The following is a 25,316-nucleotide window of genomic DNA, read 5'->3' on the forward strand; positions in this document are numbered from 1 at the left end:
ATCGTTTGCTGGCTGCTTTCCACACAAAGCAGAGCAGCAGGAGAGGAGCCTGGGGGTAATGGCTGTGCCATAACCCTGCTGGAGCCTGTGGGAAGCTTGTGATCCCTGGACCAGCAGGAGCAGAGCTGTGCTGGTGTGGTGCCATGCACAAGGTGTTTGCACTGCTCTGCAGCTAACAGCTGCACCCCTTCCTGCAGGGTGCTGTGCTCTGTGTGTACCACAAGCTTGGGTGGGGGTCTTTGCACTCCTGTGCTGCTTCCATGAGCTCTGAAGTGACAGCTAATTCCTGTTAACCCCCTGAGGCACAGATGAATGATCCTCCAGCTGGATCCTGGCTAAGGACCTGCTGAAGGCAACACCTACCTGTCAATTTGACTGTGTCTAGAGCCCTTCAGCATTATCTGAAAGGATCTTCCTGATGTGGAGAGGCTCTGTCTAGGAGAAATCACATGAAAATCATCCATGGGCCTGTACATGTAGCTGATGGAATTCTGCAGGGCTCAGCTCAAAGTCAGAAGCAACAAAAAAGGCACGTGCTTCTGCCATTGCAGAGCTTGGAACTTGTGCAGTATGTAAGGTTGGATGAAGGTAAAACAAGGTATCTTGAATGTTCTTGCTCAAGATCTCAATTTTGTGGGTGCAAAGTTCTGCACTGCTACATGGTATTTCAAAAAGTGATTCTGGGAACTTTCTAACTGTTTTAAAGCAACCAAACAAACCAGCTCCTGCTCTTATGCACATAGAGGCCAGTCTAGCCCAGCAGTATCATAAAATGGGCATGAAAAACTTTTCTGCCACCAGGCTTGACTGTGTTTTTGGAACAGAGTGAGGGCAGCCCCAAGAGAAGGCTCTTCTCCCACCTGCTCTAGGTTGAGTGTTTCTGCTGCTATTCTTTTGCTTGTCCCACTCATTTTCCCTGACATAGAACAAGGCTTGCAATGACTCTGTTTTCTCTACCTCTTCAACAGGGTGGCATGTACATCTTCCAGCTCTTTGACTTCTATGCTTCCAGTGGCATATCCCTGCTCTTCCTGGCTATTTTTGAAGTCATCTGCATAGGATGGGTGTATGGTAAGTGGAGGACAAAAACCTGTCTTTTTCTTTATCAAGGCAAGAATAGGGGGTTGAGAGTGAGAGTCGATAGAAAAGATCCTCAGGAGGCAAAGAAGTGCTGTAATTATGTTCTTTCTTGTCTGGTTTTCACTGTGTTTCCTTGCAACATTTCTTAATTGCTCCACATTTAGTTTAGGAATGTTTGTTCCTTCTCTGTAGGTGCCTCATATTGAACTGCCTTGCTGTTTTTCCCATCTGCCCTTTGAATTAGAAAATCAGATATAGAGGAATGACTGCTGTTCTTTGGTGTCTGTCCCTGTCTGCTTACCATTGTGCATTTAGTTTAGTCCTGCCAGTTAATTTAACACAAAATTCTGGGATGCAAACTTGCTATGTGGTACTTCTGCCATAATTCCTGCTTCCTTCTTACCTAGGCTGTGGTGGCGCTCAGAAAATAAATAGGAGGGACTGCTTTGGCTCTCAGTGAAGTCTGTAACTAAACTACTCAGGAGCAGGATACAACTGAGCTTAGGAAGTATCAGGAGGAAACCAACTGCTTGTTGGTCTGTGCAGTAAGAAAAGTCTCTTCTCATATCCTATGGGAGATCTCTTCCTGACCACAGAGGCTTTGGTTCTTTTGGAAGAAACCTTTAAAGTCATCTAGTCCACCCTCTTGGCCACTTTCCACTTGACCAGGTTGCTTAAAGCCCTGTCCAACCTGGCCTTGAACATTTGCAGTGATAGTGTATTTACAGACCCTCTGGGCAACCAGTTCCACTGCTTCAGAGTCAAAAATTTCTGCCTTGTATCCATTGTAAACCTCCCTTCTTTCAATTTATAACTGCTAGCCCTTGTCATGTCACTCTAAGATCCTTTATGCATTAAAAGGCTGCAACAAGGTCTTCATGAAGTTTTCTTTTTCCCAGGCTGGACAGCCCAAATTCTCTCAGTCTGTCTTCACAGGACAGCTGCCTCAGTCCTCTCTTAGTTTTCATGGTCCTTCTCTGGACCCACAGCTACATGCCTTTCTTCTTCTGGGGTTCCTAGAACCAGATGCAATACTCAGCTTGTTGCCCAAGAATTTCCAGTGCCAGAAGTGAAATCTATTTATTTCTTTTCTGATATTTTTTCCAGTTGATTTGGCTAAGCATTTATCATCCACAAAATAATGCAGCAAGGAGTTCCATGGCTTTCTCAGGCGTTGTGTGACGAGTCAGTCTCCTCTCCTTTTTCTGATTCTACCACTTGCCAGTTCCTTTGCCTTTTGTGCAGTCAGTCCCTGTGTGCTTCTTTTGGTGCTTATGCTTTTATAGAGGTTGCATTGGCTGTAGTGCAGCTGCTGATGAAGGGCTTAGTAGTTTCTCCAAATGCTTTATGTATAGCAGGAGCCAAATGCTGTTTTGGATAAACCCCTCTCTTACTGAAAGCATAACCAGTCCAGATGTTTGGTCTTGGGCTCCAGAGAATGCAAGAGAAGCAGATGTGTAAGAAAGATTTGTTTTAGAAAGATGTCCTTCAAGAGAAGCTTGCAGTAACAGACCCTGGCCAGATTTTGAGTCACCTTCTGCCCAGTCCTTTTGGGATTTAGAGGGATGTGGAGATCCCCATCCATCTGTGACAGGATGGGGATCACCATTTTAGGTTAATTCATTAAACTGAATTATGCTTTGATGTTTAATGCCATTTTTACAGTCACACAGGCCACATGCCTTTTCTGATGACCCATGGAGAGGAGAAATGGCAGGCAATGGGTAACAGCAGAGGTGATGCTGCCCCAGCAGCTTCAAAGAGTGATGGAGTAATTGGTGACAGAGAAATGGCCCTTTTCCTCACCACCATGGTTCATTTGTTCCACTCCCTACAGTCTGATTTTACCTTCCTGATGTTCTGCTTTGCATCCATTGGGATGATTCTGGTCCAAAATGTAGTCAGGGGGCCAAGGTGAGGTGTTATATTGAGGGAAAAAAGTGACTAGTGCTGATTAAAAAGGTTTTTCTCCCAGCCTTGCAATTGGCAGAGCTGAGCCTCTTGCTTACCCTGTGAAGAATTACAACATTTCTGCTAACACAAATATGTGTTCTGAGTTTCCCCTCTCCCAGCACATACGCCAGCCACCCTACACTTGGCAGCTTTCCCTGCTGCCAGGCAGCTGCTCTCCCAGAGACCTGAGGATTTCCTCAGTACTGCTCCCTGCCTGTGGAAGGATCACACAGCATTGCATTTATGGATCATGTTCCCTAGAGGAGAGTGCTGGAGGGATTCTGGTGTCCCCCTGCCTCTTCTCTGCTCTCCTTCCACTTTGGGAAAGGCAGCCCTTCTATAAGCAGGCATGGGCTGTGAGATTCACAATGTGGTGCCACCGAAATGTGCTGCAGAGGATATTTTCCAGGCAGCCACAGCATGCTCATTATGGTTAGCTGTTCCAGGAGAAAGCAAGGGCCTCCCTCACTACAGGAGAGCCAGGGCTGAAATCATTAGGACTCTACACAGCTAAAGCAAACTGATGCCAGAGGGTACCTGTGGGTGGCCCTGGGGTAAGCCCATCTTGTGCAGTGATAAATCTTTGTCTGATTCTGCTGCTCACATGGAGAATGACTTCCAGCATGGCATGGCAGCCTCTTCCTGCCTGGATCCTGCCTGTTGGGCTGGCTCTGTCTCTGTGTGCTGAATTCTCAGATACACTGGCTATGAGCAACCTTACCTGTTTCTTTATGGGCCATAAAGGGCCAGCTCTGTGTGCCTGGTGCCCAGAGGATGTGCAGTTGTGGTGCCACTACACCTCCATTGCTGGCTTTTGGCACAGGCTTGGCGCAGATGTTGATGCTGCAAGATTTGACACAGAGAGGGAGCAGATACAGGCTTGGTATGCATTGGGATGATTCTGAGATGTGGAGCCACAGTCATCACCTATTGCAATGTTGTGGGTGGGATTTGATACAGATGAATGCAAATAAATGTAACTTGGGAGAAAAGACAGGAAGAGATTTTTTTGAAATAGATTCCAAACTAGCAGAACTGTGAAAATCACTGTTTTTTGGATATGGTAAAAGTAAAATTAAATCTTTGTCCCTTTTAATTTGGATCTCGTTTGCTGTTTATAAGCTGTGTAAAATGAGAAGAGCTCTGCAAGGACAAGAGATAAGGATGCAAGCAAATCTCTAGTTAGGTTTGTGTGAAATTTATTCCTGTGAATTTACATGGCTAAATGATTTGTCAGAGGAGCAGCAGACAACCCCTTTGAAGGTATATGGGACTCATCAGCACAAGGAAAATGGTACCAGCATTCATGGTTAACTGTCCAGTGACTGCATCTCATTCCTCCTTGTCTTGGAATAATGGAGGTAAAAGCAAACATCTTTGTTCATTCCAACAAAAATCTCTTTGGGGATGTTTTTATGGTTTTCTCTGCAGGAGAAATCCTTCTGATGTGCTGGGAAGGAAGGGCACATTGCTCCAGTATGTGTCCTCCAGCTTCTAATTTGCTCAAAAAGTCAGTGTTGAGTAGTTGAACTGATGACTTCTTAAGCTTGGTTACTTTTTCATCTGCCTGTGAAATGTAAAATATGTAAAACCTCCTGTTCATATGCTCTCTGAGGATGTTCATGTCAGTCCCATTGTGTATCATCACATCACCCACTGACTGCCACAGTGGCCATGGAAATTTAGGACCTGGTGGTTGTTCTACAGAGAAAAGGGACAAGGATAGGTGGAGGCGCATCATAATTAACAATATAAGTTGTGAGGTTTTTTTTCTTGTTGGAGGATGGATGGATGTGTGTGTGTTCTTCTTTTCATTTGGCATTTTTGTATTTCTTTAATTGATAAGTCTCTTTGACTAGATCCTAGATCCAAATTGGCAGAGCAACTTTATCTGCTATGAAGTTGTACTATGAATTAATTTATCTGACATGACAGTATGTTTCTGTGGAAGATACTGTGGTGTCCTCATACTCTAAATTGCAATTCACATGATCTATAGCTCTCTTTTCTTTTTTTCACCCTGTGGAAGATTCTGGCTTTTTGGCAAAATTAGTTTTATATACCAACTCCTTTCATCCCATATATATTTTCAGAAATGCTATCTGAATCCTCATGATAGTTACAGCTTGGAAGTTCTCTGGTATAGGCTGGACTCCCACACAATATATATGCATGTCCCTTGATATACCACAGCTTGTTGTCTTTGCTTGAGGCTACTTGTTAACTTGCCAACTCAACACCAAGAGGTGTTCAAAACACTATTATCCTCCCCCTTCCCTCCAAATACTTCAAAAAGCTGGGTTTAAAAGAGATTTTCTGCAAGCATTAGTCATGGGATATAGAATATAATGCAAAGAATTACAAAGAATGGAGCATACATAATGTGCTTTTGTAGAACTGCAATATTTAAGGGAAACATAATATGAGAATTTAATTCTGAGACATAAAAACCACAAACCAAAATAGAACTTGCCAAACCCCAAGCACTCAGAGGTGTGACCAGTTCTCTAGGCACATATTTTACCTAGACCAGCACTCTGGGGTTGAGATACAAAGAAGCAAATTCTTATCACATTTGCAACTGGGAACTGTGGCCTGGCCATGAGTTCACAGATGGATGAACATCCCCAAAAGCAGAATCCTTTAAGTACCAAGACAGAACTTTAATAAAGCAAATACAATATTATTTCATCCCAGAGGTACTTAACTAGGAACCCTTTTTCTGGACAGACTGGCTCACTTTTATTTTTTGGTCTAATATTGTTGTCTTATTCTGCCTGAGGCAGTCTGGTATATCTGGTCAGTTTTGGTTGGAAACGAATTTTTCATTTTTCTTCATTTTCTCTCTTTCTGGCCAACATTAGGCTCTTTATACTTGAAGACATTCCAGAGTTTATTGCAAGGTCTGCTGAAATCCATCTGCATTTTGTAGTCTCCTCTATGCCATTGCATAAGTTTGATTTTTGTACTTTGGGTTGGGCAGAGTCAGTGGTTAAAGTCTGGCTTTAGTACTTTTAGGTGCTTTTCTGAAGTTTATCCCATTCCTGGGCACCATGAGATTTAGGTGGGTCCCACACACTGTGAACAAAACAATCCAGTAAGTGAAACTAATCAGAAAAGAAGGAGGAGATAGACCCCACCAGACAGCTCTCACTGGACAGTACAGCAGCACTTGCAGATGGAAGGTTTGGTTTTCAGAAGAGCTTTAATTGCCAGGTTTTCTGAGTTTATGTCAGTAATAAAATATTCTGTGGAAGACAGGCTCTTGAGATGACAGGGGTCCTGCCCAACTCAGTGGTGATTCTTGACATGACTTCCCTGGTATACCAGCATGTTTATTTACAAAGAGAAGGTTTTGTTAGGTGTTCCCCACTCTCTTTGTTCCTTTTAGCACTCTGCACTCACACAGTGCTTAACCTGCAAGAGCTTTCCCTTGCTGCTTTGTAAACCAGGCACCTCTTTTCCCTCTGCAGTCCTTACCAGTGCATGGCTGCATCCTGTCACTTACAGCTGCTGCCATCTGAGGGACTGTGCTTTCCTTCAGTGTCAATCTTTCTGACACTTATGAGTGAAATTAAACCCCTCCATCTCTATTTAGCCACACATGGGCCTTTACAACGCCAGAAACCCCCATCCTTTGCTGCTCTAATATTAAGATAGCCATGTTTTCACCAGAAATAAACACCAAGGATAAAGAAAGTTTGGAATCTGATGTGAATAGTGGTTGAAGAAAACAAAACCCATCTGACTTGTGACTTTGTCTCTGTGCTGGTTGGTGGCCAAGGTGCCAACCGTTTCTATGACAACATTGAGGACATGATTGGTTTCCGGCCGTGGCCCTTGATCAAGATCTGCTGGCTGGTGCTCACCCCGGGTCTGTGCTTGGTAAGTGCAATTATAACTTCATGACATATCACTCTGGGTCCCCAAATTCTCAGTGGGAAAGGCTGATTTAGCTCCAAGGTGCTGCTGTAAATTTTTCAGACTGTATGGAGAAGCAGAAGCTTGTCTCTAGCTGAGGTAGATGTTTATTTCCTTTGTAAAGCCTTATGTTTTGCCTGGAAAATTAATTGAGCCTGAAAATCCAGTTGTTTATTGTGAAGGCAAAAGGAAATGTGTCCTCAAAGCCTGGAGAGGTTTGGTCAAATTACCTATGAATAGAGCACTGGTGAAAATTACCCTATTCTGAAATACTTGCTTCAGTCTGTGTTCCTGGGACTGCCCATGGTTCAGAAGTATCTTTCTATAGCCATTTGCTTTCTGTGTTATTAAATATCTTCCAAAACTTCTGTGACTATGTTTAAATAAAATGCACCCAAATTCAGGCAAGTTCTTGCCTGTTTTGAATTTATGTCTCATCTTGCTCCACTGACTTTTACATGCCTTCTCAGCCAAATTCTGGTTTTGTATCTGACATTGAGAGTTGTTTTCCTTGACCTCAGTGGGAACACAGATGAGATATATAGCTACAACTTACAAAAGATTCCCAGTCCTTTGTCCCCAGGCTTCAGCAGGACTTGAAGATCTAGGAAATTTTCAAACCAGCCCAAATTGTCTAAGAGCTTTGTAGCTAGAGAGCCCCAGGAGGGCTAAATCTGTGCCTGTGTGGCTCCTCTGGACTATTTCTGCCAGGCAGAACAACAGTTCTTCTCTTTGATATGAATAAATTGCTGTCTCAGTGTTGCTGGACCCTCAAAGCTGCTGCCAGCTTTGCTTATGACTCTTCAGAAGCCTGAAGGCTTTAGACTGCAGAGAACTCTGTGCAGCCAGCAAGGTCCTGCTGGCTCATGCAAGACAGAGCACCCTCTGCCAGCCTTGCAGAGCAGCCAGTCCTTGCAGGGGGGCCAGGCTGCCAGCCTTGGCTGCCCCTTGGCTCTCCTTACCTCTGTGTTTTCTGCTCCCCAGGGCGTCTTCCTGTTTTCCCTGATCAAGTACACACCCTTGAAGTACAACAATTCCTACGAGTACCCACCCTGGGGCTACGTACTAGGCTGGCTGATGGCACTCTCCTCCATGGTCTGTATTCCTCTCTATGCCATCTTCATCCTCCTGAAAACCAAAGGATCCCTGAAACAGGTACTGGGATTGTGGTCACTGGGTGTGTTGCTGTTGCTCCCCTGGGTGATTCAGGATGGGCCCCAAGGAGGAGAGGTACATGGCACGTTTCTCCTCTGAGAAGGCAAGGGCTGGTGAGAATCACCCTTCCCCAGAATGTTCTGTAGCTCTTGTTGGCAATTTGGAGGGTCTCAGCACAACTCCCAGGCTGATCATCAAATGTCTGGTCTTCCATGTGGTGTTGTACCATCATGCTGGATATCATGCAATATATAGACATATGTATAGCATATATATGCACTAGATACCAATGCAAACCAAGTGAAAAAACCAAGATCTGTTTTGCCTTTACTTCTTGTGCCTTGTTGTCCTGGGTCAGGACCATGTTCTTTATAAAAAAGAAATTACCCATAGTTATTAAAGAGGACCTGCTCACAGAGCTGTAAAGGCCTACCCTGTGCCATGCCTGAGCTTGTCCTCTGTCACTGTAGACATCCTTGTCCTTGGAAGAACTCTGTCTAGGGAGATGCAATCATGGAGATGACATCTCACCTGACCCATGAAGAAAGATCTGAGTGATGTACAGTACATCTAAATTTCTACACAGTTTCTCTGCAGGCCCTTCCCCATCCCCACTGGGGCTGGTTGGAGGGTGGGGTGGGCAGAGGGAGCAGGTGAACAGGAGCATCCCTGTGGCTGTGGTGTAGCTGTGACAGCCACATTGTGGACTCATGGAGAGGAAAGCCCTGCACTGCCAACACATCCAGGGATGAGCTGGGTACAGGAAGTCTTTATTTACTCCATTGTCTCAGGGAAGGTGAATCTGTGGCTGACATGTCTGACTCCCCACAGCTCAGAAGCTTTTGGTGTATAAATGAGGGCTTGGAGCTGCCAGAGAAGTAATTGCCCACATGTCCTGCCTGTTAAACAAGCAATATCTCTCACCAGGGGTAAAGTGCTCCAAGCCCTTGGACTGAAATGCTGCTGGGAATAGTGTTAGAGCTCATTGTAGAGCACACCTGAGGAATTGATTTGGCCCATTTCAGATCGAGGGGTTTTCTGTTTATCCTGGTTTACATGAGATTAATTGAAATTTCCAGGGACACCTCAGCTACATTAGTATGAAGAAATTTCCAAGGATGCAATTTAGGTGTAGGGGAAGGAATTGGCTACTAAACCTGGGTTGATTCAGGGCAGAATCAAAGCCAGCCATGAAATACCTTCTAGGGTAGTTGCACCTGTTTTTAAAACAAAATTTCTCAAAATATACCTGTTCTCTTTTTCCAGTCACACCCCAGAATTGTAGTGAATTAATTTCCTTACACAAATTTCCAGGGACAGTTGTTGAATATTGCAAAGCATTCACTGAAAGCAAGTTTGTAATTGGTAATTATGATCAGTCACTGCTACAAACTGATACCTTTCGTTACACTTGACTGACCAAGAAACAAAAATGTTGTTTCCTAATGCCCTAATTAAGACAGCTCAAGCTCCAAAGGCTAAAAACTCACAATGAAGTACCCACAGAGAAGCTGCAGACCAAGGTGAATTTTGTAAATCATGGAGCAAATAGTTTTGAATAAATTAACAAAATCTGTGATTCTGGCAGGCACTTCACAAGGAGTGGGAGCACTAAAATTAATCCGACGATTCATGGATGAATTGCCTGCTCTGCTTGTGATGCACTCTTCATGGGAGTGAGCATGCAGTGTCCTGAGCTTGTGATGGAAAAAGTAAAAGTCAGATTTCAGCTGGGAAATGATAGAATGTCCCACGGAGCTGGCAGGTAGCTGCAGGACATCAGCTGCAGGATGGAAAGGGAAAGGAAACCAGGAGCTCAGGAAATCATGTGGCACCAGAGAGACTTAAAAAATGGGATGAAAAAGACCAGAAATTCACTGCAGAGTCCCTGTAAGCCAGGACTTTTTGCTGAAGAGCTCGAAGATACTTTAGTTTTTTAAGAAGAAACTCCTCTAAGTTGTCCCAACGCTGCATACATGTGTGTGGAACAGCCTGTAGCACCCTGCATTGCACAGGACAGAGGGAGCTAAGGGCAGGCAGCTGCCTCACTACCCCTGCCTTCACCATCACAGTCTGGCTGACTGGAAGAGGGGAGCTGAGGATGGTTTGGGGCAGAAACCAGTCTGCAGAGGAGCTGCTTTACCTGGGAAATGCCACTGAGGTGGACATTGCCTACCACCCTGCTTTGGATCATAGCAGGAGATGTCCAGCATCTGATGATCAGCCCATTTGAAAATCAGCCCATTCACAGCTCCCATGAAAATCAATGGAAAACTGCTTGGTATAGGAAAAATAAAGGTTTTATGGTGTTTTTTCTATTGCTACAGAAAATGTCTGTGGTGCTAATTGCTGGCATCCTCCCTCACAGTAGCAGGTCTTTGAGAAGTGCTGTACATCAGATTATCAGTCCACAGCCCAGATTTGAGCACAGAGACAGAATTATTGTCACTGGGAGCAGCTGAAGAGAACCTGCTCTCCTCCTCTGTTTCACGGTCATCCAGCAGGAGAGGAGGAGGGAGCGGGCACGTGTGCTGTCTAGGTGCCTTTGCCCCCAGCAATGCTTGTGGATCACTATTGGCTGTCAGTTTGCTCATCAGCTTAATTAACAGCAGCTTCCTCTCTGCAGAGACTGATTCAGCTGATTTCCCCAGCGGAGGATCTGCCGCAGCCAAAGAAGAGGCGCGTGGCGAGGCCGGCCGATGTGAGGCAGGAGGGATGGTCTCCTCCAGCCCAGCAGCTGCTCAGCATCACAGAGAGAGAAACCCACTTCTGAGGCTCCTGGGATGTTTCCTCCATAACCCAGACTGATTTTGCTCTCTCCTTCCCAAAGTGGTTTCTTTTCTCTTCTCTCCTTCATGTCTGTGATGGAAGCATGTGGGACAATTCCTCTCCTTCCAGCATTTCTTTTACACCCTGGGGACAACTCTTCCTGCCAGCAGCTGTGGAGACTGAAGCATGCTTTTGTCAGAAATGACCTTCATTACTGACACTGGTTGGGAAGAGAAAAACAACGTTGTAGCAAACAAGGAAAAAAAAAAAAAAGAAAAAAAAGTGCATTTGTGTTGAGAGGAGGAAAAGAAACCACAGTGGTGAAGGTGGTGAGAGAGAGCAGAGATTAAAGGTGTGAAGCAGACAAGTTAGGGATGCAAAAGCAGGAAACAATGGGGTGCTAGCACAGGAAATAAGTAAGTTGGTTCAGAGGTACACAAGAAGCTGGAGGATGACAAAGGAAAGGGCATTACTAGGTCACCTCTGTACAAGGGAGAGAGAGCCAGGAATGTATCACAGCCAATGACAAAAGGAGGCTGCACTGTCAGGAGTTACAGCTTCAGCTGTCGCTGGAAGGGAAAGGAGTGACAGGGCACTCGATGCAATCCTAGTTGTTGATGATGGATCTCAAGGCAGTCTCAGTCTGGAAAAGGGGGTGAGGAATGACTATCTGAGGGGACTTGCTCTTGGTCAAAACTGCACGGCCCACTGAAAACGCATCCAAGAGTGAAACCGATGAACATTTGACAATTCTTTCAGAAAATTCATGGAGTGCAGGAAAAGTCCCAGAGCAGTTGGTAAGAAAAAGAAAAAGAGCTGCAGCACAGTTGGGACAATGAGATCCTGAGGACTGCAGGCCCACAAATTTAACTGCACTGCTGGGGCATTTTGGAGAGGAGTTATAGAAGGAGTTGATGGGCCTGATCCTGTGCTGCAGAGTAGCTTTGGGAAGAAGGTGGGAGAATGATTGCACTTCCTTGGCTTTGCTGTGGATGACTGCTCAGGGGATAAGGAAGACATAATCAGGTGCAATAATCATCAGCTCAGGCAAGATAAAGCAAAATTAATAGGTAATATGGGTTCATTGGAAGCAGATTGTGTCAAATTCAAGGTTGGTTGTTGCCAGGGTAGTCAAAAATGTGAGGCAATGGGTGGGAGGAAATGTGCTCTGCTGCCGGGTTTGGTGCAGTGCCAGATGACTCTGTCCTGTGGAGGCTGGGGCTGTAAAGATCCCTGCCAAATCCTGCTTCAATGCCTATCAAAAATTCACAGTTAAACCCACCAGAAAAGCCAGTGGCAGGATGCACCCGGGAGCTTTGCTGTGGTCATGGGTACATACACTGATGCATGGCTGTGCTGCAATATTGGCACATCCAACTACACCAGAGAATGGCCATCAGAATGAATCACAGATGCCACAGGCTCCTTTCCCTTGTTCCTTGTTCCAAGTAATTGCTTTTCCCTGTGCTGGATGGAGATAAACGACCGGCACCAAAAGTGAGCGCAGAAATCAGGTCTCATCTGTGCAGCTCAGTACCTATTCCAATTGCTATGGGAACCTTATCTGCTGCAGTTTCCTCTGAGTTTAACTGGAGAATTAGCATAGGGCAATCTTTTCCCCATTTAATTTCCTTTCCTTTAAAAAACTAAAAACTACAAACTGCTGGTGAAATGAACACTGAAAGTCAATTATCAGAATTTGTACCTCTCTGGCACATTATCATTTAAGATGTTTTACTGTGGAAGATGGAGAAGGCTGGCAAACCTCATTCACATTCCCTGCAAAGGACTGCAGCACCACATAAGACACAATTTATTGTATTTTTATTTTCTAAAGAGCTGAATGTCATGCTGCAAATAGCTGAGGGAAGAGCTTAGCACCCAGAGTCTTGAAGACGGGCATCATGGTAAGCAGTTGGGTGATTTTTCCTCTCCCTCCCACCAATGTTGCTCATAATTTGGTGGGGGAAGCAGCTCCCCTCAGTCTTGATTCCTGTACAATCCTTGGTAGGACATTTTGCCCCTTTGCTCCTCCTGCCGTGCCTTTAAGATGTGAGGTAGTGTTGTGCTGGCAGAGAAGTCAGGGAGATCTGTTCACTTCTTTTTCTGAGGCAGTTGAATAACACTGCAAAAATCCTAGATAGAAGCAAGTAACTCTTCAGTTTGGAACACAAACACGGTGCTGTGTTATTGACTGCATAAACTTATTCCTCTTGTTTATGTATAATCTGACAATAACATCTCACCTCTGCCAGGAAGCAACTTATTGTAATAAAGCTAGAGGAGGTATTGGTGTGACCATTGAAAGCAATCATAAAATTCCCAGGATCAGAAAATTAATCCAGTTTCTTCAGATGTAATTGACAAAGTCAAGTCCAGGAATTTTAAGTCAAAGCTCAGTGACCCAGTGTCATTTAATTCCCTTTCTTCTAAAAACTGAAACACCCACATACACCCAGCTGGAGGAACAGGGGCAAATGCCATCAGTGGCTGTCTTTTGCTGTGTGACCTCCAGCACAATCAGAGACTGAGTAGTGGTTTGTTAAATTTCTGTAAATGTCTCAGGCATTGCTGCATGCATGTGACAGATCTGACAGGTCTCTATCAACCCCTGGAACTGGGCACCTCTGGAGAGCTCTGAGTCTGATGGGAAACTGCTCCTGTCCTGCACACCACTGGGAATACACCACTGAAGGATTGTGTGGAGAGGAGGGAGAGATTTTTTTCCCCTGTAAATTGTTGATAACATGCCAAGACACCATGCATTTGAAGCTGAAGTCCAAGAGAAGGTACGAGGTTTTCATCCTGTGCTACTCCTCTCAGTTGGAATTAAAACACTGTATACAGAAGAAAGGACCTACACCTGTAAACACCTAACTACCACTTCTGGGTTTCCAGTTTGTTTGTTGTTCTGGTTTTGGTTTTATTTGTGGTTTTTTTCTTCATAAAAAGGTCATTTTCACCCCCCTCTCCAGAAGGAAAAGACAGGAACAGAGTTTTTAAAAAATAAATCAAGCCAAAAGGTCTTGTATTATCCTTCTCCATCCTGTTATTCCTGTTCCCCCCCACTTCAGCCTTCCCTCCCTTCTTCCTTTGACAGTGACAAATGGCAAAAAAAAAGGGAAATGGTCATTGAAAACTTGTACGGGACAAAATTTGAAGAAAGAAAGATAAAACTCTCAAATATCACCAGGATATCTTCAACTTTTGTGACTGCAACCCACAACATAGTTTTCTGGAAGAAGGAGAATTGCAGTGGGAATTCTTCTTGACTCTCAAATGTTGTTCTGTCCCAGGTGATCATGGCAGCACTCAGGCGAAGGACAATGACAATGACCTGCTGTAGCTTCCAATGAGCTGGAGGTGCAGCCATGCCCTCCCTCCAGCCCTCATCTTTGCTTTTGGGCTGGAGAGAAGCCATGCCCACCTCAGCCCTAGTGCAGGGCTTAACTACCAAGGACTGGGACCCTGGCTCCATCCTGAGCAAAGCTCTGGATTCCCCCTGTGCAGTTATTACAGTCTGCCAAGGGTTGGAAGATGAAAAAGGGCAGTAGGGACTGAACTGGAGGAAATGAAATCTCTTAGAAGAACAGGAGTTTCTCAGATCTTGGGCTGTGTTTTTGTTGTGTGGGTTATGGGTATTCTTCAGTGGCTGTGTGGTTTGTGCTGGAACCTGGGGACTTCCCTGAGATTTTGCGTGCCTGTTGTGTGGCAAGAGGGGTTTGCTCAGGCGCTTTCCCCATCTTGAGGAGAAGTGAGCCTGGCACAGGTAGAAATGAGAGACATGAGCCAAGTGACTTAGGTGCACAGTAAATGAGGGCTGGGAAAGCAGTCATGAGGGCATATAGAACACATCAGGTGTTCCTTCAGGCCTTTACTTTATCAAGTTGCATGTGTTACATATGGCGACCTCTTACTAATTAGCTAAATTGTGTTTGAATGGGGTAAGAGGAGAGTAATGTTCATCAAAGGAGAAGATAAAATAATAACTTATTTCAAAAATTAAAGATTAAAATTTAAGACTCGAGAGGCTGAGAAGATGTGCATATGCTGCTATCCAGTTCCCTGTGCATATGTTGCAGGCATAAGCTTGAGGTATTAAAGTGAAAGACTTTACTCCTGAACCTGCCAAGGGAAGAGAAGAAATGCACCTAACAGTGCATGGATGGACACTGCAGAGGTTATTTTGCTATGTATTGTTTTTTAAACCCACAATAAGCCCTTGCCCCCTCAACTGCTTGTGGACCATGATCCTGGCTCTGGTTTGAATCCCTGACCCACAACTGCAAAGGAGGACGTGAATTTTCAGAGCAGTCTGTTCTGGTTTGTCAAGTCTGAGCTTGGAAAACTGTGTGGAACAAAAAGGGATTCCTAGGGAGAAATGCTTTCAATGCCTGTGCAAAGCTTGTTGTGGGCAATTCCATACTGTCTTGGTTTTGGTGACACGCCAATACCATTCTGCTAAATGGCTTTTTGATTTTTTTTCTCCTGTTTTGCTTAGGTTTTTTTACAGGCTGTAGAATAGTTTCCTGCCCAGCCTGCGTTCCAGCCAGGATGGGAGCTGTGGACTAGGATGGCTGGTTTGGACCAGAGGCGTGCTTATGTTCAATCATTATTTGCCAGTGGCCACTTTTCCAAAACATGCTTTATTGAGTGTGCAGCCTTTGTTGTACCACGGTGTAGAGAGTGATCTCTGGAGGAGGATGGGAGATTACAGGCCATCTGGTGCCTTTCTGGACCTCATATTTCAACAGGACGTGAAATAAGCTTCTTTTTCTCATGGAGAAATAAACCCTCCCTCAAGCATAAAAGCAACCTGTCACTTTCACTGTCTTGGTTTGGAAAGACAGGTGTCTGCTAAGGAAGGCAGGAGCCTCTCCTGAAATGGAAAATGTAAAACCCTCCCTCCAAATTGCTATTAATTTTAAATTAAGGACCTCTCAGGCAAAAATATGGGAGCAGGAATAACAGTTCTTTATTAGGGAAGAAAATAAGATACAATAAACAATGCAGTAAACCAAAACAGCTCTGATAGAGTCAGAATACAACCTGACACTCTGTTGGTCAGAGTATTGGTAGCAGTCCAGTTGGGATTGTGGCTGCAGTCCACCTGCAGTGCCAGGTGTGGTTCTGCTGGAGCAGGGATCCAGTAGAAAGGTGGAGTTTTCCTCTAAAGGTCCAGTGGAAGAGGCTGCTGTTCTTCTGGGAAATCCAGTGGAGAAACTGTGCTGGTGTTCCAGAACCTCAAGATTATATCCAGGTAGGAATGCTTGGCTCCTCCCTCTGGGTAGAGCATCTCACAATGGGATGCTATAGTCCTTATCAGTCATTCAGTGACAATCAACAGCCTGTTATCAGCAGATGTCTGCCCTGAGAGAGGATTGTTTGTGGAAGAGATAAGGAAAGCTGCCCACTTAGCAGAAGACAACTGCCGTATAGATGGCAAACAGAACACATCTTGCCTTGCAATCTGGGACATTCACATGTCCTGGAGAAGGGCCATCTCTGTGACATGAGCTTCCTCCCCACCTCCTAGCTTTGAAGTGAGAGTGACCTGAGAGCCGGAACCGGGGTTTCTCAATCAAGCTCTCCAGAAGCAGAGATCTTTATGCTGGAATGCTTCAAGCAGCATGCACGTGGGTCCAGGAGCTGCTGAAGAGAAATCCCATCAGTGGCAGGGGACAGCAGTGTAAGTCAGTAACCCTGGATTAGCTGGGATGGTGGGAGGCAGCCTGGCAATGGGAACTGGCTGGTGCTGGGGCTCAGAACGGTGGGAAAATCATGCCCAGCCAGTGTTAGTTTTTTGTGCAGTGCTTTTGGATGAGTATTAATTCCCCAGACAGGCAAGGTGGCTGTGGCTCTCCTTGGCACTGGCGATGCATACATCAGTCAAGGAACAGGGAGATGGCAGGGTTCTCTCTTCATGTTCCAGGTAATCCTGTCTCGTGTGTGTCTGTCTCCCATCACCAACACTGGGCTCTCCCACCCCAAAAATGCTTTTGCAGGGCTCAGCTTTACACCTGCTTTGCACCTTAGCTAAAGCATAAATTTCCAGCCAGTAAAACAGAGGGTCAGGAGCAGCCTCCAGTTGTCCCATCCCATAAACCTTGTCCAGGAGCCCAAGCATGGGAGTCTGTCCCCACATAGGAAAGCAGTGTGGTCAAACACAGTTTTTTTCAGAACCTCTGGGTGGAGGATAGTTGAACACTTTCAGAGCATATTCATTTTACAGTTTAGGCTGAGATAATAACAGGAATTAATTTTTTTCTTTTCATAAATTACTTGTTATAATCAGATTTCAAAAAGTTATTTGGTGCCTAATTTATTTTTTTTTTAGTATGACAACCCCTCCAGACTCTTTTGCAGTACAAGACAGGCATTTCCCTTGCATTTGGGAGTTTTTGAGCTGTCTCACTTTCTCGTTTCTATGGTAAAGGGAGGCAGCAGCAAAACCTTTGCTGTTTGGCCTTGGGGCACCTGTGAGGCTTCATGTGAAGAGGAGAAAGAGGACTGATGCCTTTTGGAAAGTTGGAGGTTCAGAACATCTTAGATCAGTGTCTCCATGTGGGGATGGGTGTGTTTTAGGGCATTTGGGGGAGAGTTGTGCTTTGGTAGGTTTTGCCTTAATGACATCACTACAGTGACATTGTGACAGGGGCAGGTGGGTAAATGTGTTGCTGTCAGAATTTTGAGTTTGTGAGGCTCTGGACTTATACTGTAAGTAGAGGTAATTTTTAATCTTGGCAAAACTTCAAAAAAAATTTTCCCTCTCTGGAAGGAAGGGAAGGGTGTTTTAGTGACCGTGGGCAGAGGTGTCAGCATCACCTCTGGTTATTCTGGCCAGAGTCCCTTGGGCAGGCTGACGTATGACACATCGAGCGATGGCAAAGCAATTTCCCATCGTCCAATCCTATCAATAAATGCAATTTCCCTGGAGGGTGGGGCTGTGTGAAACTCGATTGCTGCGGGCTGGGGCTGCTTCTGGGGGTGTGCATCACATGTCCAAGCAGCAGCAAGGCTGCAGGCTGGAGATATTTCCCCTCCCAGTGGAGGCTCTGTCCCTTCTGATGTGGTAATAAATGAGGTTGTCACTGTGTGGCCTGCACAGAGGAGCCAGGCCTTTGCTCTTCCTTATCCCCAAGGCCTGCGTGCTTATCATGATGGAGCACCTGTGGTGGGCAGTGGTTATACTGCCTCTGTCAGTAACCCTCATTTGCATCTCATACCCAAATCCATCCTCTTCTTCCTCTGCTTCTGTCACATTTTTCCCACACTCCTGTGCTTTTGAGGTCAGACACAGCCATGCAATAAGGCTTCTCCCTGTAGGAAGGCATTGCCATAAGGTTTGGGAAGTGGCATAATCTCTATCAGTATAACTGTGCTTATGCTGATTTAATGCATCTACTTCAGAGCTTTCATTAGCATAAACCTCTTAATAAAGAGGGAAAAAAATTGTAAGAGCTGCACCAATGATGTAACTAGACACATTGAGTAGACACATTTACTTTAAAATTAGCTTGGTTTCCCAGAGTATTTGATTTCAGTTAAATCTTCCAAAGTATGTGAGGACACTTCTATTTATGTTCCATTTATACTAATTTTAATTTATATTAAGTCCATCAGGATCAAGTTTGTGCCAAGTTGGATGCAGTGTTACTGCTCACACTGGTTTTGATGGATTAGAAGCAATAGAGCTAAATCTTTCCAGTCCCTTGTGAGTCCCTTGCAGTTTCACTGACAAAAAGATGATCAGATTTTTTTAAACTACATTTATCAAAACAGCCTGCAGGCACAGGCACATTTTCATCAATGTGACTGTGTCCACTTATTATCCAAATGGTCTTAAAGCTGGAATAATCATGCTTCAAAGTGGGCTGCTGTGGTTTAATTTAGCCCAATTTGTTTTGATTTAGGTGGGCAGCACTGGCTGGGTAGACAAGACCTAAGAGTGGGTAGGTACTGCTATTACTCAAGTCCTGCCAGGAATCTTCCATGCAGAAATCCAATCTCTGGTGTCCATGATAGCCCTCATTTTCTGATTCCCAGGGCTTTGTGCTCCGTGTTGCTGTGCTGGGCATATCCCAGGGACATAGCACACCTGGGGCACTCAAACACCCCTTTGGCAGGGAAGATGGCTGGGAAGAAGGGGCTGAGGGGAGACTCTAGAAAATGCCACAGAGACATCTTTAAATGGATGGATTTTATTTTAGTGGCCTTTTCTTTCTCTTCTACCTAATATCCCTCTCCTCCCATAAGACATCTCAGGACTTGTCACATTGATCATCTTCATTTTGTGCTTGGGAACCTTGGTCCTTCAGGTCTTACTTGCTGACTGAAAGCTCAGTGCTGATAAATCTTTAGCACAGGAAGTTTTTTTCCCAGGTATTTCTCAGCCACATGAGTTATGGCAAGGTGCACAGGACAAACAACACAAAAACACTGAGCTTAACAGAACTTGGCTGGTTCACACCTGATAAAATCTTATTGCCAGAATATCCAGCGACTTTATCTCACTAGTTGTCCCTGTCTCCAGAGTATTTCAGGGGAAAGAAAATGAATAGGCACACACTGAACTAATGTGCTCCAACCCAATCTATTTTTCATTGACAGGTCACTTTTAATCTCCTCCAGTGATGGAAATTCCTTTTCTTTTCTTGTATTTATTTTCAGTTTTGTTCTTGCCATATTTCTTTTACATTTTTATTCCTTCACCATGTTCTGTTTTGTTTGTGCTGTTGACAGCAGGAGAGATTTAAAAATGCCCAGACTTTGAAGCAAGTCATCTACAGATGAAATTGTTCATAAGGGCTCCTAGCAGCAGCAGGGACAAGTGGCATAAATGCAGATTTAATACCAGTGGCTGAAGGTAATTGTAAATAAAAGTACTCTCTGTGAAAAGTATTGCACAGGTTTCCAGATGAATAATATTTCAAAGAAACTGTGTGCCCTGGAAACATGGCTGGATAGCTATACATATGTGGAGCAGGACCTTTCCCTGTGCCATAGGACTAGCTCATCCCAGCTTGCCCAGGAATGCCCAAGATAAGGAATAGCAGAGATTCTGTCAGTTTTCCTGGGGACAAGGGGTCAGTGAGGATGGAAGGTGATTATGTTACCAGATATTAACAGTCCAGCCTCTGGTGACAAAGAAACTCTGGACACCACAAGGGGAGTCTTTAACAGGGTTGGGAGTCACATAAAGTACCTGGGAGTGGAAGCTGGGAGGATTGAGCACAGGAATTGTCCTGCCTTGCCTACCCTGGCCTCACACCTTTTCCCTGTCTATTCCCTTGGGTGTTACGAGTCAGACCTGAGCTCTGGGCCTGCTCAGGGAGGAAGGAGGCCAGCCAGCCTGGCCCCCACTGCAGGTTGGCAGGATTCTCAGGTTGCTGAGGGGGAAGCCATGCCTTAGACTGGGCTCAAAAAAGCAATGCCTGCCAGCTCTGCTCTGCTGGCCAGCTTTGCTTCCCTTTGGAGGTGGTGGACTTTGTGGGCTTAGTCACCAGAGCCAGGCTCATATCTCATAACAGCTCTTTTCAGTGAGTGCAGCCCTATTCCTCTGCAAATTATCCCTGAGTGATTATACTTCTGCTTATTTTGCAATGATTGTGTTAATGATTTTTGCAAATGAATTTTAAACCAAGAGATGTCTAGCCTGATTATTTGGCTGCTTTCACCACTGTCATCACATCCAATAGCTGTTATTTAGAAAACACTCTTTGCACTTGTGTTTACTCACACAGATTATATGCTGGGGTTGGGCTCTTTTGCTGGATATTTCCCAAGCCACCAAAAGCTTTGGAGGTGGCAGCCTGAGTGCTTTGAATGCAAATACTGAAGCCAGTGAGTATTTGTCTGAGTATCTGCCAAGCTCTCATTTTCACGGAACACACTGGTGAATCAAAATTTAGTCTCATGAACATTTATGGAAAACAACCAAGAGAGCAGCTCCAAATCCCATCCTTTCAAATGAATTCTGCTTCTCTTCTAAGGCATGTTCCCAAATCCATTTGGGCTTTCCAGTCTATGCCTAGTTCTTGCCAAGTATGAAATATCCATGTACTATCTTCTTTTCTTGGTCCAACTTCCCTTTTTTTCTGGAAAAGCAGGGGTTGCTCAGACTGGTGCTGAGAGACAATATTTCTCTCCAGCACCTTTTATACTCACAGTCTGCTTCTGCCTATAACTCACACAACAAATATGATGCAGAAAACACTTGTGGCTTTCAAATTCAGTTTTTACTCCTGCAGGGGAAAAAGTCACTTTCTGGCCAGTTTTCCTTCCAGACTAGAAGTGCATGAGGTGGGGAGGTGGTTTGCTGTGCTTCCTGTGAAAGGAATCTGCCTCTGGTAGAAACTGGAGTTTCCAGTGGACCCACTGCAGTTCTCAGGTGTTCCTCAGCCAGGACTCTGTGGAGAGCTGTGAAAACACATATAACAGGCTGGTTCCCTCAGGCCTGAGATCTCCACCTGCCCTGCAAGCAAATTGCTACTGTCTCTCTCTATCTTTTTATTGTAGGAGGTGTCACATCAGCAGTTGGTCTTGAGGAGAGATTGAAGACTGAGAGAGAACAGTGATGGATGGACTCATGCCACACTCAGGAAAGGGTGAGCTGTGATATCTTGATAGCTGAACCTTCACTCTTTCTGACAAAAGGGGGCAGGAGCTTTGCTGCTGGCTCCACTCTGAAGCTACCTGCAGGTACCTGCTTTAATTTGGCTGGTTTGGCTGAGGCAAATCTCAATCTCCCAGTAACATGGCATTGCATTCAAAAAGTCCCCACTCCTGAGCTCTGTGGCAACTGCAAAGCAAGCTGGGCACACGAGGGAGAGCTGAGCCTCCTGCATGGTCCAGCACATCCAGGGCTGTGCCTGCAAACTTCCCAGGAAACAAGGAAACATGTCTCTGCCAGCTCTGCCTCCACCAAGAGTTGTTTCATAGAATCATAGAATGGTTTGAGCTGAAAAGGACCTTAAAAGTCTTCTAGTTCCAACCTCACCACCACAGAAAAAGCTCTCCAAGACAATGTTCACCAGGAAAGGATTTGATCTTGTCCCTGTGGGACTGAGCTGGCAGCAATTCCAGCAATGTTCCCAGCAATGGCATGGTGGGCAATAATGATTTCCCTGTTCTGCACTACATGCTCCCTGTGCTTGTAGGTCTGGCCAGTGCAAGCTGTGCTCAATTGCAGAAATACACAATGGGTTTCCTAGGGAGCAAAGGCAGCACGTGTTCACTGGCTGTTTTTTTATCCCAGCTAAGAACCTGAAAATTGTACTGCTAAATAAGAGGCACTCAAGCTCCCAGAGTAGAGGGGGAGACACAGACTCCCTGAAGAGGAGAGGGATGAGAGTGCTCTGTCAGACCCATAGCTTTCTTCCAGAAGGGATTGCCACTCACTGCATTTGCTTCAGGTCAGAGAGGATGCCTTTTTTCAGGATGCCTCCAGTGTGTGTGCTGGAGTGCTGCTCAGCTCTCAAAGCCCCCTGGGTTTACCCAGTAAAAATAATTTTCTTTCTCCAATTTCCCTCTTGCCAGCCTTCCTAGTACCACTGTCTTTCCCCTTTAAGGGCCAAAAAAGCCTGATGGGGGTCTTACTGCCTCCTCCATGCTCCTCCAGTGACCACTTAGTCTGAAATGTGAACTTTAAACATAGTCTGTTGGCAGGATAATGGCACAGATGTAGGTGGCAGCACGAGCAGCAACCTCAACAAAGCTCTAAGGCAGCAGGTTTTCCTTCCCATCCCTATGGGACAAAGGCTCTGGCCCATGGGCTGTGTCAAGATTAGCTGTGATGGGTTATTGCCTGATCCAAGGGAGCAGGGGTGACCTTTAAAGAAGGAGAGTTTTGATAGCAAGGAATAAAAACCGGGGTATTACCTTGGTGCCCTCAGCACTGAAAGCCACTAAATGAACTTTTGTCATTTTAAGCATCCCTACCTCTGTTTTAACACAAAGGAGCTGGTGAAGTGCTAAAGTGTCATCTCTGGGGAGAATTATGTTTTAGCTCACTTGGGCTCCTTCCCCTGCCTCTCTGTCAATGCTGCCTCTATCAAGGAGATGCTCACAGCACCAGCAGCTCCCCCACACTGCTTTTGAGAGCAACTTCTCCCTACTCCCCGTGGAAATTATCTTGGGCCCCAGAAAGGAAAAGAAAAGAAAGGTTCCACACAAGCTGTTTTTGAGCCAATGACAAGATTTACACACTAAGCAACTAGTTATTCACATGTGGCTCCTTTCCTTGGTTGATGGTAGGTACCTGCCACTTCAAATGAGAAGTATCCATTTTCCTGCAGCTGACCCCTCCATCCCAAAAGCCTGACTCACAGCCAGTAATGCATTTGATCCTTGCAGGAGCTGCTGCAGCAATATGGGCTCAACCAACCCCTTGCAACCAACTTGCTGGATGGCTCCCCCTTCTTTGGCATCAGGCCCTTTTGCTTTGTCCTCCCTCCTGCCCATGACCTTGGAGCCTCTCCTCTCCCAGTGGCTGTGATTTTCCAGTGGCTGTGGGACCCCCCCTCTCCTGGCTGTGATTTTCCAGTGGCTGTGGGACCCCCCCCCTCCCCACAGCCTCAACATGCAGGGTGTTGATTTGAGTGGACGTGAGCGCAAAGCTCATTAAGGACTCATCAATAGTGCAATGAGAAGCAGTGTGGGGTGAGGCAGGGGGACAAGGGCCCTGTGGCAGGAGGGGCTCACAGCTCCCCTAGCCTGTGGGAGCAGCTCTGGATGTGCATCCCTGGGCTGGTGGCTCTGTGAGCAGCTCTGCGTGCCCCAGGGACCCGGCTGGCACCGTCAGGCAGGTGAGTGCACTGGGACTGCAGGGTCTGGGCTTGGGTGTGAGCACTGGGGGCAGAGAAGGGAATGTCAAAGCAGGGGTGGCACAGAGCCACCTGCCTGCACTAGCATCCCTGGGGAAGAGAGGGGCAGGTGCTGGGCTCTCCTCCATCCATCCTGGGTTGGATGTGGGGCTGAGTGGTGCAGCACCCTGAGGACAAGGCAGGATGCAGGATTGTTCCAAAAGGTGATGGAGAGATGAGAAAATGAGGACAGCCCTGTCTGGTACTCAACTGGAGTAGTGTAAGGTAGAGCAGGTATTGCCCAGCTTTACTTACAGCTGCACCACCACAATGCCTAAATTTCTTGTCAGTTGCCATTGCAATGTCCCCTTGGTCAAGAAAGACACCAGCAACTTTCCCATCTGTCACTCCCATGCAGAGCTAACTGGACTCCCATTGATGTTAACAGGCAGGTGCAGCACCCAGCCTCCAAAACCTGTTCACTGAGCAAAACCCTGGGCTGAAGAAGTTGTTTCTGCTGCAGTAGAGAGGTGGGGCATGAACCATCAGAGATGGTTCACCCCCAGTGGGGGTGGCAGGGAAGGACCTGCAGGTGCTGCTCCCTGCCCTGCTGCATGAACAAGCCCCTGCTTCCATCCAGGGAGCTGGCACTACCAGGCAGAGCAAGAGGGGAGGTGACTGTCTCACAGCATGACCTGAAAATGGTACTGAGGTGCCTAAGATTTTCCAGCTCACAGTGCCTGTGGACTGGGAAAAATGTAGTGAGTGCAAATGATTGCTCAGTAAAGATGCTGTATCAGCACTTATGGTGATACCTTGGGCAGGCTTCTCTGGGGAGGGTCTCCAGTAGGTAGAACTCCAGGAATGGGTTAGGTGAGACACACATAGGAGGCATGGGCTCAGCTGCCCCTCCCTGGGGCTGGGATAGCCCTCCCCAGCTTTAAATGTTTCAGCCCCAACATGACTCACACTGTTCTAGGTTCTTTGTGACCCTTCACAAAGGTCCTACAAGCTCTGATGGTCTGTAGCATTGGAACTCAGCTTCTTTGCCTGTAGAGCTGCTGGGATGTTTCTGGGGTCTGTGTCTGTGCCCTTCCTTCCTATCTATCTGCAAGAGACTCTGACTCTGGAGGAGGTAGCTCACTCCTTCAGTGAAGCCCTCCCCATCTCTGTCTCCACAGCACTGGAGACCTGGACAAACTCACCCATCCCTTTCTCCCTTCCTCCTACCCTCTCCCTTCTCCCTATCTCCCATGAGCGCTTCTTGGAGCTGCAGTCTGGATTCCAAAGTCTCCTCAGTTTGCTGGTGACCTTGCTGTGATTCTGCCAGCACCTGGTAGAGACCTCCAGCACATTTAATTTTGGTTCTCTCCCCTCCAAGAGAAGCTCTGCAACAGATTGGGATTTTGTTGTGTGAAGAACAAAAATCAGGTTGAAGACATGGAATGCAGCTGGAAATGCATTTTCTTATGAAGAAACTTAATAGGCACAAGGATCAAGGAACTGATGTCCTTATACTGCAGGTGAACACCCCATGACACTCTGAATCCTGTTTGCTGGGGATAGAGCAAGTGGGACCTGTGTCTGGCCCCTGTGGAGGTGCTCATGTGGTAAAGGTTGGTGCTGGTGCTGGAG

At 45.9% G+C, this 25,316-nt stretch overlaps 1 protein-coding gene across 1 annotated transcript in view; it reads left to right on the forward strand.

Annotated features, from left to right (window-relative positions):
• Positions 1–10,882, forward strand: part of SLC6A12 (solute carrier family 6 member 12) — a 32,405-nt gene extending 21,523 nt beyond the window's left edge. Inside the window, exons 12-15 of the mRNA XM_058021875.1 lie at positions 969–1,071; positions 6,818–6,918; positions 7,939–8,109; positions 10,736–10,882. Coding sequence (XP_057877858.1) covers positions 969–1,071; positions 6,818–6,918; positions 7,939–8,109; positions 10,736–10,882 — 522 coding nt within the window. The remainder of the gene's footprint in view (positions 1–968; positions 1,072–6,817; positions 6,919–7,938; positions 8,110–10,735) is intronic.
• The last annotated feature ends 14,434 nt before the right edge of the window (positions 10,883–25,316 follow it).

Source organism: Melospiza georgiana, chromosome 4 (genome assembly GCF_028018845.1).
Source record: "Melospiza georgiana isolate bMelGeo1 chromosome 4, bMelGeo1.pri, whole genome shotgun sequence".
Classification (NCBI taxonomy): Eukaryota; Metazoa; Chordata; class Aves; order Passeriformes; family Passerellidae; genus Melospiza; species Melospiza georgiana.